Here is a 20,175-nt window from a genome sequence, read left to right on the forward strand (position 1 = left end):
TTTTTTTCCAAAATGCAAACTTTCAATTTAAAATAGATGACTCTGCAGAGAATTTACCACTATACCACAGACATGTTGGTTTTCAGGAGGCAGAAGTGACCCTCTCTGGATGAGACCTTGGTTAGCAGACTGGATCTGTAGTATGTTAGGAGGCAAGGCACAGACATACATATTTGCTACAGTGCTGCATAACAGAATAAATAATGTAAGGTTTCCACTTGGCAAAACTGAAGAAAAAAACTTTCTTGATGGTGTTAATGTCACAGCAAATCGTGTTATTTGTTAAACTGTCAAACGATTCCCCAGAAGACACCAACACCACAAACCCAATGATGCGGTCCAGTTCAGAGACTCATATGACTCAAGCAGAGGTGGGTGAGTGGATCCAAATATCGATAGTAGCAAAACCAATGCTGGTAATGGATTTTTTCCTAGAAAAGAGCAATATTCTTTAAACATGCACTAAAAAATGTCTGAAGCTTTTTGTGTTGACTGTCATATCACATATTCATATTTAGCCTATAGAACATTTAAACAATAGAAGTTGACCCAAACTGCTTTAGAGACAGACACATTTCCCAAAACCTGGTTTTAAAATACATAAAAAGCTGAAAGGTGTGTTTTGTTGTGTTAACTAATTATTGTGGAAAGTAAAAAGTCATAGTGATTTAGTGCTCATTAAAAAGTGTTCAGAATTTCTAAATTCATCTCATTAATCATTACATACTGCTCTCTCCTACATGAACTGCCTTTAGACACTATCCGTAGAGAGCATGCTTTTCTCTGTGCCAGCCTGTAAACATATTTTTAATGCTGCTAAACTTGGGCATTTTAACAAGAGAGTCCATGGAGAGCCCTGTTTGGAGCCAGCCTCCAGTTGCCACTCCAGGAACTGCAGTTTCTGGCACTTCCATGTTGTTTTTTATTTTTCTGCCCCAGTGGTTGCTACTTGATAATAAACTTAGGATTACATTTACTTTGGTATAAAATAAATGTCATGTAAGTCATGCAAATATTGCAAAATTTGTATTTTTGTCTATAATTTAAGGTGTCTGCTTTGGACTATTCTGTCAGTTATTTTAATAAATACTGCATTTATTTGATTTAGTGTTCACTTGGAGAACAGGAGATTTCGAGGGATGTTTTGGCAAGTATTGTATGAAGAATAGAACATTTTATTCTTGACTATCTAATAGATTGAGTTAGCCAACTAAAAGCTTCATTTGAACATTTTAACTATAACACAGGTTCTCATCAGTGGATTGAGCTTTGATCAATTTCAGAATATTAAATTTCAAAGTGACTTTTGGGCAAAGACAGATGAGAAGCCCTGTTCATTTCTCAATCAAAGTAGCAATTAATACAAAGAAGAAATGCTGCTGAGAATGTCGCCTTCTTACTTTTGAATAAAACTAAGAGATCATTTCAGATATTCCTATAGGTACAAAAACCAGAAGAATGTGAAGAATATTACACATTTTTGATCCAATCACTCTCACGGAAGAAAAAAAAGTAATCTAAACCTTCCTAAGTTCCTAAACACATTATGATGGTATAATAATAAATATCAGCTTTGCAGACTGACAGGACTTTAGAGAATTTATTGAGGGCATAGTTCATATTCAATTAAGAAATGAGTATGTAGCCAGTATGGTGGAATAAATAAGTCTAGTACACACTAGTTCGTACAAAGCCAGATCATTGGAATTAGAAGAGATAATAAGGACTAAGTGATGAATATGAGTCACTCAAGCTGCACTGTGAACGGAGGCGTGAAGCCAACTGTAGCATGCAGGCAGCAGTACTCTCCGCTCTGCCAGCACTGGGAAAAGGGAGGATTCAGAGATCCGCAGCTCATGACCGCCTTCAGTGTGTGTAGCCTGATTTTTGTGGCGTTACCGATAGCCTTAAACACCTCCAGCAGCATCACTCTGCTGTGGACGGTCGCTGAGGAAGCATCGATTATTCGGCGTCGTTTCTGGTCAGGATTGTCCTGCAGTGACCACCGACTGACTGCTGGACTGCAGCGAGCATTTGAACCCCCACCAGTGGTGCCCAGCGTACCCCGAGAGCTCAGACATGCCATCTGTGTCGACTGGAAACGTTGCGGTGTGCTCCGAAATTCGCTTTACTACTTGAGGGAATCAAAGTTGGTGCAATGGAGACTTCCGGGAGTGATGCGGCGGACGCGTACTTAAGAAAAGCCGAAGACAGAGAATACGATCTTGAGCATCTGCCTCCACTGCTGGAGGATGAGGTGAGAGGGAGCGGGGTTTTTAAAAGGAAGAAGTTATAACTAAACATTGGCGTTTGTTTGTTTTAAAAAGATACCGGTGTCGATTGCTTGGAGCATCCAAATGATATGAAACAGCCTCTTTTTATGTTTCCTAGAAAGCTGCTGGTTGAAATTCTTAATCCTCTTAGTGGTTAAAGTCAGCCAGAGAAACGTTCTTAGGGCCTTAACATTTACGATGATTTAAGACAAACAAGGGATCGGAATCGACTTGCTCACTGTTTAAATGCGAGTAAAAGTCAAAATGTTCTCCAGAAATAATTTTAATACCTAGACTTAAAAGGTTTCAGGTTTTATCTGCAAAACAGTCTAGTATATTTAGAGTAACCCATTTCCTGCCAGGGTAGCAGAAAATACATCTGGAAGAGAATGGGTGGAGAAGGGTTTGGTGTTGTGGACGGAATTTAATATACTTGTTGACTTTTTTTTTTCTTTTTCGGACACACTGGGTTATGTTGCATATCTGACATATCTGTTTAAGGTAATCTCTCTGCTCTATGGTGTGGAAGATAAAAAACAACTTTTGGAAATTCACATTAAACCAAATTCTCAATACTTTATATAATGGTACAAGACAGCCTTCCTAAAGAGTGCTTCCAAAGAGCTCCCATTGGGAATGATAGGGGATGCCCACCTTATGTGTAAAATAAAATAGGGTTCCAAATTTAAACCATCAGCAGTCTTTAGTGTTTCTTTGTTAAATTGAATAATCTTTTTGTATTTTATTTGTTTTTTAAACAGAGTTTCAAATGATGCATGATGAAGGAATACCGTGTTCTGAGGATTTTGTTTGTTGCTGTTATGAGCACTTCTTCAAGTGCCAGAATTGAAAATTGTCCTCCTCTCCCTCTGTGTGCATCTTTACACCATAATACAGGAGAACAAGCCCTCTCTTTTGCCTTTCCTCCCATTACTGCAGTGCAAAGACATGCACCACACCAAGAGCCTCACCAGAACCTTGAAACTCAGAGGCAAACTTATATAGGACAGCACATTTAACTTGAGGGGGGTGAGAGAAACTAACGTTCCCCTGCACTGTTCTCAAGGGAAACTGTCTATTTATGGGGCGGCTGCTGCTGCTGCTGCTGCTGCTTGAAGTGGGACTTTTCTGCCCTGTAATTTGGCTCTACCCCACTCGATCACATCAGTATGCTTTGTTCGCAATCTGTTGCAACTCTGCTGCACCTACAAGACAGTCGTAAATCAAAACAGATAGGCCCTTCTTGTGCAATCAAAGATAAAGCAGTGATTGTCAGTGAGAGCAGAGCTGTAGATTATCAGAGAACAGAAGCGTTAAGACCTTCGGAGTTAGAGAAAAATGAAGCTGCTGTGATATAAATACTGTCATGAAAGAAGAAAAAAAATCGTCCATGGTTGATAAAGTGCTAGATATAGTGTGACAATCACTTCTTTATGACACCGCCTCCACGCACACACACGCACTCGTTCTCCACTTCCACTCTTCTGCCTGAGTTAAGGCCAGCTTTTGTGTCCACTTGCAAACTGTAGAGAAGTTCCTGTAATAATCAGACCGCAGCATTATGCTTAATGCTTCATGGAATCTGTGAGATCACTGCGTCTGCTGGGGTAAATGGGGCCAGTGGAACACAGACGATGCAGTGTGTTGCTACAGGTCTGTAGATTCACTCCATGGAATTAAGCGTGCAGGATGCTATATTATATGGGGCGATCGTGGCTCAAGAGTTGGGAGTTCGCCTTGTAATCGGAAGGTTGCCGGTTCGAGCCCCGGCTTGGACAGTCTCGGTCGTTGTGTCCTTGGGCAAGACACTTCACCCGTTGCCTACTGGTGGTGGTCAGAGGGCCCGGTGGCGCCAGTGTCCGGCAGCCTCGCCCCTGTCAGTGCGCCCCAGGGTGGCTGTGGCTACATTGTAGCTTGCCATCACCAGTGTGTGAATGGGTGGATTACAGGTTGTGTAAAGCGCTTTGGGGTCCTTAGGGACTAGAAAAGCGCTATACAAATACAGGCCATTTACCATACCAGATATTTTCAGCTGTTAGCGCTAATGAATGAATGAATGAAGGCAAACATATCTTGTAAAGCCTTCAACTTTAGATTATGTAGCGTCTTAGTTACAGTCATTTGTAAGTTTGAGTTATCTTTTTCAGTGTTAATCAAGGCATGAGTCAGTTTCCAAGTAAAGACCCGTAGGGGCATATAAACACTGAACATGTTTACGTGGCAAAGATTTAGTTCCTCATAAAAATGAGACTTATATTGTAATTATTACAATGAGTGTCAGAGTGTCCGTTTTTATTACAGTCAAAGTCAAATGTAGTCAACGTTTGTGACGGTGAAGTCAAGCCTGGAAGCATTTTTGTGGCTAACAAGCTGTGCCAGGCTCCTGCAGATACATCCTGAGACAGAGACCGGACACTCAAAGAATCAAACTGAATTTCTCAGAGACATCTGCAACAGGAAACCCTTTTTAAAAATCTTTATTACTGGGGTAAAGTCAGCAAACTTTTTAAAAGTAATCCTTTAAATGCTTAAACTAACAGAAAACAATGCCTCACAAGATGTCAGCTGAATGGTAAGAAGACTGCTAACTATAGTACCAACAGGAAATGTGTCATTCTGGCTTAAAAGCTACTTTTCAATTCAACATCATGTTTTGGTTATTGCTCCTTAATGTTAATGCATCACTCTTACCTACATGAAGGACCTGTTGAGGTGGGAAAGTTCACATTGAATCTGAGTTTAAGATGTATAAGGTAACATCAAAGTTTGGAAGCCAGCCATGATCCATTATGAAGAGTTGCATATGCTCTGTATGTCCTAATGATGTCAAAGTAATCTTTAAAATAAGAGCACGAATCACCAGCCGACAAGCTGGACCTGTGAATCAAATTAATGTGGCTCCTAATATAGTCCAATTTTATTTAAATTTTGATTGGTTTTAAGTCTAGGGTTCCATTTCTATAAAACACACTCGTCAAGGTATACAGTGGGGCAAAAAAGTATTTAGTCAGCCACCGATTGTGCAAGTTCCCCCACCTAAAATGATGACAGAGGTCAGTAATTTGCACCAGAGTTACACTTCAACTGTGAGAGACAGAATGTGAAAAAAAAATCCATGAATCCACATGGTAGGATTTGTAAAGAATTTATTCGTAAATCAGGGTGGAAAATAAGTATTTGGTCAATAACAAAAATACAACTCAATACTTTGTAACATAACCTTTGTTGGCAATAACAGAGGTCAAACGTTTACTATAGGTCTTTACCAGGTTTGCACACACAGTAGCTGGTATTTTGGCCCATTCCTCCATGCAGATCTTCTCGAGAGCAGTGATGTTTTGGGGCTGTCGCCAAGCAACACGGACTTTCAACTCCCGCCACAGATTTTCTATGGGGTTGAGGTCTGGAGACTGGCTAGGCCACTCCAGGACTTTCAAATGCTTCTTACGGAGCCACTCCTTTGTTGCCCGGGCGGTGTGTTTTGGATCATTGTCATGTTGGAAGACCCAGCCTCCTTTCATCTTCAAAGTTCTCACTGATGGAAGGAGGTTTTGGCTCAAAATCTCACGATACATGGCCCCATTCATTCTGTCCTTAACACGGATCAGTCGTCCTGTCCCCTTGGCAGAAAAACAGCCCCATAGCATGATGTTTCCACCCCCATGCTTCACAGTAGGTATGGTGTTCTTGGGATGCAACTCAGTATTCTTCTTCCTCCAAACACGACGAGTTGAGTTTATACCAAAAAGTTCTACTTTGGTTTCATCTGACCACATGACATTCTCCCAATCCTCTGCTGTATCATCCATGTGCTCTCTGGCAAACTTCAGACGGGCCTGGACATGCACTGGCTTCAGCAGCGGAACACGTCTGGCACTGCGGGATTTGATTCCCTGCCGTTGTAGTGTGTTACTGATGGTGACCTTTGTTACTTTGGTCCCAGCTCTCTGCAGGTCATTCACCAGGTCCCCCCGTGTGGTTCTGGGATCTTTGCTCACCGTTCTCATGATCATTTTGACCCCACGGGATGAGATCTTGCGTGGAGCCCCAGATGGAGGGAGATTATCAGTGGTCTTGTATGTCTTCCATTTTCTGATGATTGCTCCCACAGTTGATTTTTTCACACCAAGCTGCTTGCCTATTGTAGATTCACTCTTCCCAGTCTGGTGCAGGTCTACAATACTTTTCCTGGTGTCCTTCGAAAGCTCTTTGGTCTTGGCCATGGCGGAGTTTGGAGTCTGACTGTTTGAGGCTGTGGACAGGTGTCTTTTATACAGATGATGAGTTCAAACAGGTGCCATTCATACAGGTAACGAGTGGGGGACAGAAAAGCTTCTTACAGAAGACGTTACAGGTCTGTGAGAGCCAGAGATTTTCCTTGTCTGAGGTGACCAAATACTTATTTTCCACCCTGATTTACGAATAAATTCTTTACAAATCCTACCATGTGAATTCATGGATTTTTTTTTCACATTCTGTCTCTCACAGTTGAAGTGTACCTCTGGTGCAAATTACTGACCTCTGTCATCATTTTAAGTGGGGGAACTTGCACAATCGGTGGCTGACTAAATACTTTTTTGCCCCACTGTATAATAAATTAAAGACTAATGTGTACAGAAAGTACAATAGAGACCATAAAAGAATGACAAGGGGTTGAATTTCAAAACCTGCCATGTCTCTGCTATACAAAGCCAAACATTGTGAAAGAAAATAAAATAATAAATGGCTGCTTTATGAGTCTCCTTTCTTTCCAAACGTCTGTGAAGCTTATTAGTCATCCAGGTCATTTGTCTTTTAGATGCAGATGGACCACCGAGTCTTGTCCCATGGAGGTGGCTCTTCTATGTTATGCCATACTTTTTTGAAGTGGCTGTTTGGTCTCTCCAATGTGGAGGTCTGGGCATTCCTCGCTGCACTGTACAGCATACACCACATCGTTAAGTTTCTGTTTAGGAGTTTTGTCTTTGGGATGAACCCGTTTCTGTCTGAGTGTGTTGCTGGGTCTGAAATATACTGGGATGTCGTGCTTGGAGAAGACTCTCCTGAGTTTTTCTGATACACTGGCTACATGGGCTAGAACTGAAGAAGTCAAAGTCAAAGTCAAAGTCACCTTTATTGTCAATTCTGCCACATGTACAGGACATACAGAGAATAGAAACTACGTTACTCTCAATCCCTAGATAAAATAGAAAATGAACATTTAAATATAAGAGTGATTAAAAAATGCAGGTAAAATAATTAAAAAGTAAAAATTTAAATAAATAAAAGAAGCTTCTCAGATGAGAGGTGAAATGTCTTCAAGCAACTTAAAGAAGTCCAGACGCTTTGCTTTCCAAGCTCCTTAGACTTTCTTTCCAAACCTTTAAACAAAATGTTTTTTTTTTAAATAACTATCATTTGCACCATATTTCATGTTCCAAAAATCATCTGTCATGAATTAAATAAGATTTAGATGCAAAAGCAAACATAATCTTTATGTGTTACTTACATTAATCGATCGATGGATCAGTTAATATATCATAATATCCTTAGGAAGTATTGTGCACAACCACTGAGAAACTAAATACTAATACAGAACCATATTTTTTATACACCAGTTTAAAAATTACCATACACATTGGTCCTATAAATGCCATGCATTATCGAAATATCTGGTATATTGCATCTTTTATGCTGTCTCCTTTTGCATGCTTCTTCCACCATTCACCCCCAACCAGTTGCAGCAGATGGCTTCCCCTCCCCGTGCCTGGTTCTTCCTGTTAAAAGAGAGGTTTTCCGTCCCACTGTCTCCAAATTGTTTGCAAGAGATTGTGTGCATGTTGGCGTTTTTTCCCCCCAATAATTTTAGTTATTTGATATTAAGATGACAGAAAGCTTCAAAAGAGACTGCAACATCCATCATTTGTAGCTTCATCTACAAATGTACCCTTCTCTATGAAGCCAGAATCACTCAGAGCAAAAAGTTCAAATTTTTGCAGCAGTGTGTTGATTTGCATTTTGCAGAGACCATAAAACAAAACCAAATCTGTCTCTGCTGTACTGTAAGTTGTATCCATGCTGTCCAACACCTTTTACCTTTTGCAATAACACTTTTCATTTGAACTGTAATGCTTCCTCTGCTGCTGTTGCCTCCACATGGCCGCTGTGCTATGATGCACATGAGTCACTTTCACTCCAGCATCAACCTGTTGGATCAAGGTCCTCAAGGGATTAGGTAGAACTTCAGTCTCTGCCGTCCCCTCTGTTCAGCAGGAAGTAATGAGGTCAGAGCTTTTAACGTCTACTTTGCACGCTCTCTATTTACATTTTAATAAAGCCGTTTCACATGAGTTGGCTGACTGAAATGCAGTTGAGAGCAAGAGGCTGTTTGATGGTGCATTTAGGTGCTCATGAGGGGAAAAGGAAGATGTGAAAACCCTTCTTAAACTAGTTGAATCATTAAATTATAACTGCATGGATGTGCATTAATGTGGATCGCCAGGACTGACTTGGAAGCTCAGTTTTTTTCTGTCTATGCGGGTTCAGTGCCCGTTATTGAAGATAGCTGTTGCGTTTTGCCCTCTTGTGTCCCAAGCTACAAGCTAATAGGAAATGCGACCAAATGTTAAATAAAAAAAGGGCAAAGGGCTCTTTATTAATATTTGCCTTCACACACACTGTATTAAATGGGAGCATTGGAGCAAATAGTGTTCCTTCAAAGTGTTCATTGTTGAAGAAATTCTAAAGGCAAGCCCTTATCCCTAACCTTAACTACATATAAACAAATCAGGCTTCAACTGTGGATCTTATTTAGTGTACATACCCACAGTTGTGTGTATTTGTGCTTTGTCCACAGGAAAATGTTTCTCTGGCAGACATCCTTTCTTTGCAGGACAGTTGTCTGTCTGAGGAGGAGGTGTGGGCAGTGTGTGCAGAGTGTGTTCTGGCCCTGCAGAGCATCAGACCCTCCCACCTCTTCCACACACTGTGCATAACACCAGACACTTTGGCCTTCAACGCCCATGGGAATGTTTGCTTCATGGAGCAGCTCAGTGGTGAGTCTATAGCTCAGGCTTGTGTCCTGTGTTCCTTTTTTAGACATTAACCACCTTTGTATATGCTAATTACAGGCAGTTGTTATTGTTTCTGACTATTTTCAGGGCATTTTTCATATATATAGAATTTTACTTGTCACTTGTTAGTAAAGCTGAGTGCTGAAGCTCACACATGCTAAAGGGAGAAATCAGTTTTATACTTTGAATATAGCAGATCAGATCAGAGCTACAGATTGTGCCTTAATTGCAGCTCGAGCTTTTTTTTCTGACATACAGAGAACAGGCGCCTTTTTCCCCCCTTTAGTGATTTGTTGCCCTGATCTGTATCACTTTCAATTTGCAAATTTCTGCCTGAAAATACTCTGTTAGTGTCTCACTGGATGCGTCGCGCTTTGCCGAGGTCGGCAGGTCTGCCCTGATTTGCACAGACAACATCTTTTACCCCATCACAGGGCTGCAAGGCCCAGTGACATTAAATGAAAATACTCTGTGAGCAACTATTAAGCCTCACCTCTTCTATTCTTCTTGTCTCCTTTGCATCTCATCACATATATGAGCGCTTGCACTGCAGCGTGCACATACTCCGTCAGAAATTGATAAGCATTGATTAGATCAACAGGGTTGCCAGGGGGATTGTTGTTGTGGTAACAGCGTGGATAGCCTAGCAGCACTCGGCCCGCTCACACTCGCAAACACTTCACAGCCGCCGTGGCATCCGTTAAAGTGGTTGCATCCATTTTTAATTTCCACGCATCTCTTCAGTCAGTAATAGAGACGCTTTGAAGTGATGTCTTGATTACTCTGTCAGCTGAAATTCTTCGCAGTCTCGTTTGTTGCCATGCTTTATTGGATTGTGTTCAGTCCGTTGGCTATGATTCACACTGCGAGAAAAGAAAGAAACTGCAGTGCTCACATTACCCTTCTTGCGTTAGTTCTACTGAATAGAGTTCATCTATATCGTTCATCAGTGCACCGCATTCCCAGCTGTCCTTGCTGCACGGCTCCCTATTGATTCCTTTTAATTGAACTGTTTGTCAGATCGCAGTGCAATTTCAAGCAGACACATGGTGTATTGGTCAATCCCATGCCCACACACACAAACAAACGGGCTCTAACGCTGTATCACAGAGTGACCTTGAGGGGCTTTGATGACGGGTCTCAGTGGGAACAACAGTTGCAGCGACACTTTAATGCTGTTTATTTCAGATGATTTACTATTGCGATAATATCAGGAAGGTAATTGGATGTCATGGTGGGTGTTTTGGCAGCGTTTGCATCGCCAGAGCAGAGACACGCTAACAAAATGTGCTCTAATGGTTTTTTTATACAGCGATGACCAAGAAAAGCCGCGATTTTTCCCACAAGGTTTCACATCGCAAGCTGTTCAGTTTGTGATGAAACGGTGCCGGCTGTGCGCTGTGGGAAATACGATCAGCACATTTGGAAAGCGTGATGAATCTCTGGTATTGCTTGGCTCATGCTACCTGTTGTGTTAAAATGCTGTAGGCATACATGACTCACCAAGCTCCCACCATCACCCTGGAGGCAACTGCGTCACTGACAACGGCTGTCTTTTTTTTTTTTTTTTTGTTACTCGCCTTCATTGCCCATTTCACTGTGTTACAATATGTCCTGACTACAAAGAGTTTACATGTCTTGTCCTTTTTTCTTTTTTTCTTTTTTTTTGTTCCTGTCTGCCCTTTTATCTTTCATGTTTGATTGAAGATTGAGCTTTTTTGATATATATATATATATATATATATATATATATATATATATATATATATATATATATATATATATATATATATATATATATATATATATAGAGAGAGAGAGAGAGAGAGAGAGAGAGAGAGAGCTGGATAGCATAGTGGTTAGACTACACGCCTTTGGAACAGAGGATCGCAAGTTCGATTCCTTTTTTTTTTTTTTTTTTTATCCCCTGATTTTTCAAGTTCTAATTCCTGCCTGGGGCGTCTGTATCCAGTAAGGGTCCTAAGGCTAGACCCCCTATGCTAAGCAAGCCTACCGCAGACATGAGCGAGACAGATAAATATGAAGGCATGCCGGCTCGGACGTCGCCCGGATCAACAAGGTCTGCGTCAGGTGTTGAGGAACCAGGGCACCCTGACGAAAAGTGGGCTACTGGAACAAGAAGGCATCGGTGGGCAAGAGACGAAAACAGGGCATTGTTGGAATGCTACTACGCAAGTAACCCCGGCGGAAGGGGCTACATGAATAGGATGAGGGACCTATGGATTCTTCGATACCCAACATCCACAATGACGGCGAAACAACTAGTAGCTCAGTGTTCCAACATTCGAAAGAAGGGACTGCTCTCACAGCTAGAGATTGACGAGGTACAACACAAATGCTACGGCAAGGAGGAGTCAGGACGCCAGGTCAGGGGGGCGATATCATCACCCCCACCCGAGATTGGGTACATAGCCCCAAGTGCGATAGGAGAAGGATCGTTGAGTGCGAGAGGAACTGACCTGAAAAATAGGATCATGGCCAAGCTTGAAACCTGGATCCCCCGTAGCCGGTTACCAAGATTACGTGAAGTACCCTCAGAAGGTCTGCTAGATGATGTTAATGCAGCACTACGGGCAATACCTACAACCACGATTACCGACACTAACAAGCTGATCTACAATACGGCAGCAGTGATCAGTGAGATGCTTGGCTACAAGTTGAACAGCGACAAGGGGCAGTACCCTCCATGGAGAAGGAGGCTAGAGGGCAAGATCAAAGTAGCACGGAGGGAGGTTAGCCAACTAACGGAGTTGCAGCAAGGTGCGACAAAGAAGGTGCATAAGAAATACAGCAAGCTGTCCATACCTGAGGCCTTGGAAACTGCCAAGCAAAGACTCACAGCCTTGGCCAGCCGCTTGAGGAGGTACACCAGAGAGATAGAAGGCAGGAGAATAAACCAGCTGTTCTCCACAGAACCAGTAAAGGTGTCCTCTCAGTGGCAAGGGAACAATAAGAGAACAGCACCACCAAGGCTGGAGACGGAGCAATACTGGAAGAGCATATGGGAGAAGGATGCAACCCATAACGGCAATGCTCAGTGGCTAGAGGATCTGAGGGCAGACCACAGCGACCTCCCTGAACAGGGTCCAGTAACCATCACAGTGGCAGATATCCAAGAAAGGGTCTCCAGTATGAAGAGTTGGACAGCACCAGGGCCCGACGCCTACTGGCTGAAGAAGCTGACTGCACTCCACGAGCGTCTGGCAGCACAAATGAACCAGTTGCTAGTTAACGAGAGACACCCGGAATGGCTAACCGAAGGTCGGACGGTCCTGATCCCCAAGGACCCCAAGAAGGGACCGGTCCCCTCCAACTACCGACCAATAACCTGCCTCAGTACTACATGGAAGCTCCTGTCAGGCATCATATCGGCTAAGATGAACAGGCACATGGGTCAATACATGAGCGGGACACAGAAAGGAATTGGCAAGAATACCAGAGGCGCAAAACACCAGCTACTGGTAGACAGAACAATCAGCCGAGACTGCAAGACCAGACTGACCAACCTGTGCACTGCCTGGATTGATTACAAGAAGGCCTATGACTCAATGCCCCACAGCTGGATACTGGAATGCCTAGAATTGTACAAGATCAATGGGACCCTAAGAGCCTTCATCAGGAACTCAATGGGGATGTGGCGTACAACACTAGAGGCCAACTCCAAGCCCATAGCACAAGTCACCATCAAGTGCGGGATCTACCAAGGAGATGTTCTGTCCCCACTGCTGTTCTGCATAGGCCTGAACCCCCTCAGTGAGATCATTAACAAGACTGGCTACGGATACCGACTACGGAACGGAGCAGTTGTCAGCCACCTCCTGTACATGGATGACATCAAGCTGTATGCCAAGAGTGAACGAGACATCGATTCACTGATCCACACTACCAGGCTATACAGCAATGACATTGGAATGTCGTTCGGACTGGAGAAGTGTAGTCGGATGGTAACAAAGAGAGGGAAGGTAGTCAGAACTGAGGGGATTGAACTACCAGAAGGCAACATTGCAGACATAGAGGACAGTTACAAGTACTTGGGGATCCCGCAGGCAAATGGGAACCATGAAGAGGCCGCTAGAAAGGCTGCAACCACCAAGTACCTGCAGAGGGTCAGGCAAGTCCTGAGGAGTCAGCTGAATGGTAAGAACAAGATCCGGGCCATCAACACGTACGCCCTGCCCGTGATCAGGTACCCTGCTGGGGTAATAGGCTGGCCAAAGGAGGAGATAGAAGCCACTGACATAAAGACAAGAAAGCTCCTTACCATGCATGGAGGGTTTCACCCCAAGTCCAGCACCCTGAGGCTGTACGCTAAGCGGAAGGAAGGGGGCCGGGGACTGGTGAGTGTCAGCACCACAGTCCAGGATGAGACAAGGAACATCCAAGAATACATTGGGAAGATGGCCCCAACTGACCGAGTGCTCAGTGAATACCTCAGGCAGCAGAAACCCAAGAAAGAGGAGGGAGACGAGGAACCATCATGGAAGGACAGGCCCCTGCACGGTATGTACCACCGGCAGATAGAGGAGGTGGCTGATATCCAGAAATCCTACCAGTGGCTGGACAAAGCTGGACTGAAAGACAGCACAGAGGCACTAATCATGGCAGCACAAGAACAAGCTCTGAGTACAAGATCCATAGAGGCTGGGGTCTATCACACCAGGCAAGACCCCAGGTGCAGGCTGTGTAAAGATGCCCCAGAGACAATCCAGCACATAACAGCAGGGTGCAAGATGCTAGCAGGCAAGGCATACATGGAACGCCATAACCAAGTGGCCGGCATAGTGTACAGGAACATCTGTGCCGAGTATAACCTGGAAGTCCCGAGGTCAAAATGGGAGATGCCCCCAAGGGTGGTGGAGAATGACCGAGCTAAGATCCTGTGGGACTTCCAGATACAGACGGACAAAATGGTGGTGGCTAACCAACCGGACATAGTGGTGGTAGACAAACAGAAGCAGACGGCCGTAGTGATCGATGTAGCGGTTCCGAATGACAGCAACATCAGGAAGAAGGAACACGAGAAGCTGGAGAAATACCAAGGGCTCAGAGAAGAGCTCGAGAGGATGTGGAGGGTGAAGGTAACGGTGGTCCCCGTGGTAATCGGAGCACTAGGTGCGGTGACTCCCAAGCTAGGCGAGTGGCTCCAGCAGATCCCGGGAACAACATCGGAGATCTCTGTCCAGAAGAGCGCAGTCCTGGGAACAGCTAAGATACTGCGCAGGACCCTCAAGCTCCCAGGCCTCTGGTAGAGGACCCGAGCTTGAAGGATAAACCGCCCGCAGGGGCGTGCTGGGTGTTTTTATATATATATATATATATATATATATATATATATATATATATATATATATATATAAACAAAATACAGTGAGAGAGAAAGAAAGAAAACTAGAAGGAAGAGTAGAAGGAACTAAAAGGAGAGTGGGGTAGGCAGGGTTTGTGGAAATGAACGGTCGTGAGAGATTGGATCAAAATGTCAAAGGAAGAGAGAATGCTAACAAGGTATGGGAGGGACTGATGTTGGTGACATATTGTTGAAATTCCAAAATAATTATTAGAAAAGGGGATAAAGGATGAAGAAATTAAAGAAAAGACATGAGGAGGGGAGAGAAGAGGGAGGATGATATGGAACAAAGGAAGAGAGAAAGAGGAGATGAAAATGGGTAGGTGCAGGAGATGAAAGACAAGGGGAGATGAAAAAGCAAAGTATGAGAAAAGGAGTGACAAAAAGAGAGGTGAGGAAAGAGCAATTTAAAAGAAACGGAAGGAGTAAAATGAAAAAAGATGGGGAAAGAAAAACAAGCAGAGAGTAGAGAGAAGGAAAGACAAGGAGGGGAATGATGAAAGCAAAAGGAAGGAAGATGGCGGGAAAAGATGAGTGAGTGAAAGAACAAAAGAGGAGAGGAGTCAAAAAGTTTAAGAGGTCTGGAGAGGAGATTGGAAATAGAGTAAGGAAGACACGGGAGAGGAGAGAGAAGGAAAGGCAAGATGAGGGGAGAAGAAGAAAGCATACAGGTGAGTCAAGGCTTGAGAACAAAAAATCAGGTGAAGTTAAACATAACTTTTAAAAAAAGGATGAGTTGAAAGAGGTGATAGAAAAGGAGGTGAAAGGGGAGAAAAGCACAGAAATTCACACTGACCTCTGAACACCAGGAAGAGATAGCCTAGCTCTAGCAGACAAGCCCCCAAATTGTCCTGACCCACTTTATTCCCCTTCTGCCTTTTCCGTCTTTTCCTGAGCTCACTCGAGGGAGTGGATGTTACATTCGTAGTGATGTTTTCGTGCATCTGGATGTCCAGTCTAAGCGTCAACCTATTTCAGGAGGACAAAGTGAAGAATGCAGAGCTGCTCCTCTGTGCCTGCTTCCCTGCTCTGATCAGCAGATTGCTCATGTCTTGTTTGCCTGGGATTATCTCTGACACACGCATTAGGCAAATGAAGGGAAGCGTCTGCACTAGCCCACTGGACCGTTGTGGTTTAGCGTGCTGGGTGCATATTTCTCTGATTTGCATCTCATTATGGGATATGCTTAGCAAGTAGGTTACAGTACAGAACTGACATGACTGTACGTCTGAGTGTTTACATCAAATGGCCTGTTTGTTCCCCACTTTGATGAAATGATGATGTTTGCATGCTTAATGGTGCAGTTAATTGGTATGCTTTCAACCTGCAGACGATCCAGAAGGCTCCTTCGTGCCGCCTGAGTTTGACAACACGGGCAGCACGTTTGAGGTGAGAAATGCTGAATCTTCTTACTCGATGTGGTCAAAGGGACAGTGCAGTCATTCACCCCTGGGAGTTTCTCAATACAGCACACAGTGGTGATGTTGCTGAAAGAGAGGAGAGTGTTGTTTGTTCTCTGCTCTCACCTTAAACTCCATGCAAGACAGCAGCCATTCAGTTATATGCCCACCTCTGTGACCTCGAGCTGTGAAACAGTTATATTTGTGAACTTCCTAATTCCAAAATAGTTTATATTTTTATAATTTTCACAATAAATTCTATCTGTATGTCTGTAATAATTAGCCCTTTTTTTTCTCTTTATTCCCCCCTCCAAGTATGCACAGTTTATGGCGGCTCTAAAACAGCTGTTATTCATTTGAGCACACAATTCAATAAATGAAACCATTTATTTCCAAAGTGAAAGCTGTGCATTACATCTCTGAAGCTTTAAACTGAATCCATTTATATCCATGGTTTGATACATCACATAGAGACTGAGATGTGGAAATCACTATAGATTCTGGCCAAGTCAGTGACATTCATTTTATTGATTATATGCTATTTAGAAATATTCTGCAAATAGTCATACAGACTAATGTGTAGTTACTTACGGCAAGAAGGTTGTGTTTTTGGTAGCATTTACGTGCATGGCATTCTGTGTGTACACACGATCGCTCGAACGGTTGTGCATGAATTCTGATAAAACTTTGTGGGGAAACTAGGAATCAACTAAACTAGGATTCTTACAGACTGAAGTGAAATGGACCAAAATTGATTGATTGATAATACTTTATTCATCCCGAGGGAAATTGGGTTAAGGCTGCCAGCCGTACCAGCGCCATCTTACCCTTCCGACCATACATGAATTACACAAACATCACATGGGGAAGACAGGTCAGAGAGGTATAACAATGGAAAATGCACAACATGAGGAAAGACCATACCAAATCTGTTAAGAAACACTGTAAAAAGCACTGTATAAAAATTTTAGATGTCATGTTATATTTGACCTTTGACTGCTCTTTCTAGGTCAGTAGATTGAACTGAATGTCAAAGTGATAACTATGTTTCTTAATGTAATTATTTCCATTAAGAACATAAAGGCACATAGGGAATGATGTATGGTGATCCTAAATAGCGCGTTATTTTATTATGACTGTGTTACAGTACATACATAATAACTTGAATACGTGTGCGATGTTCCTAAATAATGATTATTTGCACAAATTTCAAGAGTGTAAAAATGGTTTGGCAGGAACTAAATCAAAACAACTGATTACATGTTCACGTCTTTGGCAATGTCATGCATACAGTTTGTGCAGCTGTAAATTTAACACCAGAATATAAAGTGTGGATTCATTATGCAATGCACAGGTTTGCATACCTGACATACTTTCAGCTGAGAATCTACACTGGCACATTATTGTTATTGTTCAGAGTAAATTATCAGTGATCTAGGCAGGTGTAAACAAAACCACTTTTATGAAAAAAGTCCGACTTCCCAGCCATAGTCGAGGTTTTTTTGTTTTTGCACCTTGTAGCCGCTGTGCAGATTAACAATGTGCCATTGAGCAAACTGTCCAGATGAATATCATTTATTATTAATCACTGTGTATGTTGATATTTCATCACAGTTACATTTCAGGCAGGCACACTTTGAGAAAAGCCTTTTTAAATATTTTAAATGCGTGTGTGCTATCTGCGATTTTTAACCAAATAGCAGGTTACACACCATTTTGCCACTTTTGATTACTCATATACGCACGGTCAATTTCACTGCAGTTGAAGAGATCTGCTGCGAATCCTGCCCTGAATTACACTTGACTACATTATTCTGAGAGGTGTTTCTAATTTGTTTTCCTCCCCATTTACATTCACGGGCGGTGCGAAATGTCAGAGACACCTGAATATAAAGCAGTTCAGTCTACACCACCACTAAGTGTGACCTCACTGCTAAAACATTAACACCTACATCTGTGTCAGCAAGAACATGGCAGTATATTATGTACACCATAACAGAAGAGTTGTATCGGATTACATTATATTCATTTTGGATGGGTGGATTAGCAAATGCTTCTTTGCTTTGAGTCAGTCTGAAGTGCAGGAATCAGCCTCACAGCTCATGCCTGATACACGGTCTGACCTCTTTTAACTGACTATAATCCCAGACCTCAGTGATTCACTTGGCTGGTACACAGTATCATCATGACAAACACAAACTGTGTCCACAGCTATGAAAATAAGCTTACAGTTTAATTCAACCCAAATTTCCCTTTAACATTCAGCAGTCTAAATCTTAAAACAGACTGGATCGAGTTGTTCTTCTGACTAATGCGTTTAAGCACGAGCCTCTTTATCTACGAATTTGCATACTTTTCATTGTAAGGTGCTTGCAGCTCCAGGTGTAAACATGTCTGAGTACTCTCCTCTGCACATTTATCTTTGTTCCTGCTGCAATTCTTTTAAAAGTAAGTCTGCATTTCTCTCACTGGGCTTAATAAATGTTCATCTCCATTATGTATCCTTTTTCGCTGTGGCTGAGTGCAGCTGTGTAACCACTCTATTCATCTTTTTAGACTTCTCTGTACATATATGTCTGCTGTATTATGGATACAGCACTGAAAAAACTTTATTGTTAGGAAACAGACAAATGCCTTTCATGCGACTGAATTCTAAAGCTTTCTGCTTCCTCCGTAGAAATGCAGAATTCAAATGTGAAAGTCGCACTGTGCCACTGAGCGGTGCGACTTTTCTCACCACCGCATGAATACATTTGCAGCAGACTTATGTAACTGGATTTCAAAGTAAACTGTGCGTTCTAATTTTTTGCAGTTTTTCTAAAGAACTTCTTCTTCTTGCACATTTGTTTACCACATAAGTATGGATCGAGCCCACTTCAACTGTTGGGAGCGATAGTTATGTGTGGGTCATGAACTCCGGAGCACCTGGTACATATCCACTGCTGTCTCAGGGCTGACCATAATATCCACTGTCAGCGAAGCAAAGCAACACAAAGGCTCCGTCATAAATATGCCTACATGGCAGCGATGCATAGCAATTATGGCCTATAAAGTCGTTACGGGATAGAGTGTTATTTTGAGCTTTTCTAAACTCATTCATGGATTCAGATCTCTGTGTGTACTGTAAATTCACAGCTGCAGCTGCTTCGTGATAATGACAGCGTTGTCTCCCTGTCTGCCCCCGGCTACAGGGCCATGTTTATTCTCTGGGCTCTACGCTTTCTGCCGCACTGAACTTTGTCATCGAGCCAGAGCTGGAGGCAGATCTGGGAGAAGAAATCCAGAGGCTGCTGGAGCAGATGCAGGAGGAGAAGCCTGAGGACCGGCCGCTCCTGCAGGTACAAAAAAACCTGCTGACTCTTTATTACTGTTAGAATGATTTATAGAAAGCTGCGTGGTTTAAACTGCATGAGACAGCTGTGAAATAATTAGAGGTCTCGCTTCAGAAGGCGTTTTGTCCTGGGATCACACTAAAATCATTATAACTTTCACACAAATGGGAAAATTGGGTGATTTGCCTTTTTGACATGTAGTGAGACAGGAAAATATGGTTAAATATGAAATGTGTCGTGTTGAACAAATAGGAAAAGAACTGAAAAGCAATATCTCGTCATGATCTAATACGATGGATAATGATTGGCCAATAGCAATGTGTAGCCTGTACCGATGCTTTCCTCACATATATCAAGCCAAACAGTACATCCCAGCAGAACACGGAATCACTATTGCTTTACAGTCAGAACAAATATATGGATACTTTGTGTGATTATTGTAGTATTAAATCATGTCTGCTTTTCAACTATTAGACAAACTGACAGTCCATATTACTCCAGTCAGTCCGTGCTCTTGAGCAGCATCAAGTGGAAATAATGTGTCACTGCAAGTTTTGCATTTCACTGTCAGCCTCTTACAAGATAAACCTCAATGAAAAAGAAAAACAGAAGTAAAATTGCTCATTCTAAGTGGAAAAAGGTGTTATATGATTGTAATATGTACTACAACTTTATGAGAACCCTCTCAGAAGTCTGCGTATAAGCATACAGAATAAGGCTCATGAAGAGCTCATGGTAACAAAATCGCAAAAA

General features: G+C 42.6%; 1 protein-coding gene across 2 annotated transcripts in view; it reads left to right on the forward strand.

Moving 5' to 3' along the window:
- Positions 1-1,777: 1,777 nt before the first annotated feature.
- kndc1 (kinase non-catalytic C-lobe domain containing 1) overlaps positions 1,778-20,175 on the forward strand; it is a 51,253-nt gene continuing 32,855 nt past the window's right edge. For both annotated transcript variants that reach the window (XM_026189787.1, XM_026189788.1), the window contains exons 1-4: positions 1,778-2,257; positions 9,109-9,307; positions 16,021-16,079; positions 19,282-19,428. In XM_026189787.1, the coding sequence (XP_026045572.1) occupies positions 2,159-2,257; positions 9,109-9,307; positions 16,021-16,079; positions 19,282-19,428 (504 nt within the window). In that variant the 5' untranslated portion in view covers positions 1,778-2,158. The remainder of the gene's footprint in view (positions 2,258-9,108; positions 9,308-16,020; positions 16,080-19,281; positions 19,429-20,175) is intronic.

Source organism: Astatotilapia calliptera, chromosome 13 (genome assembly GCF_900246225.1).
Source record: "Astatotilapia calliptera chromosome 13, fAstCal1.2, whole genome shotgun sequence".
NCBI classification, from domain to species: Eukaryota; Metazoa; Chordata; class Actinopteri; order Cichliformes; family Cichlidae; genus Astatotilapia; species Astatotilapia calliptera.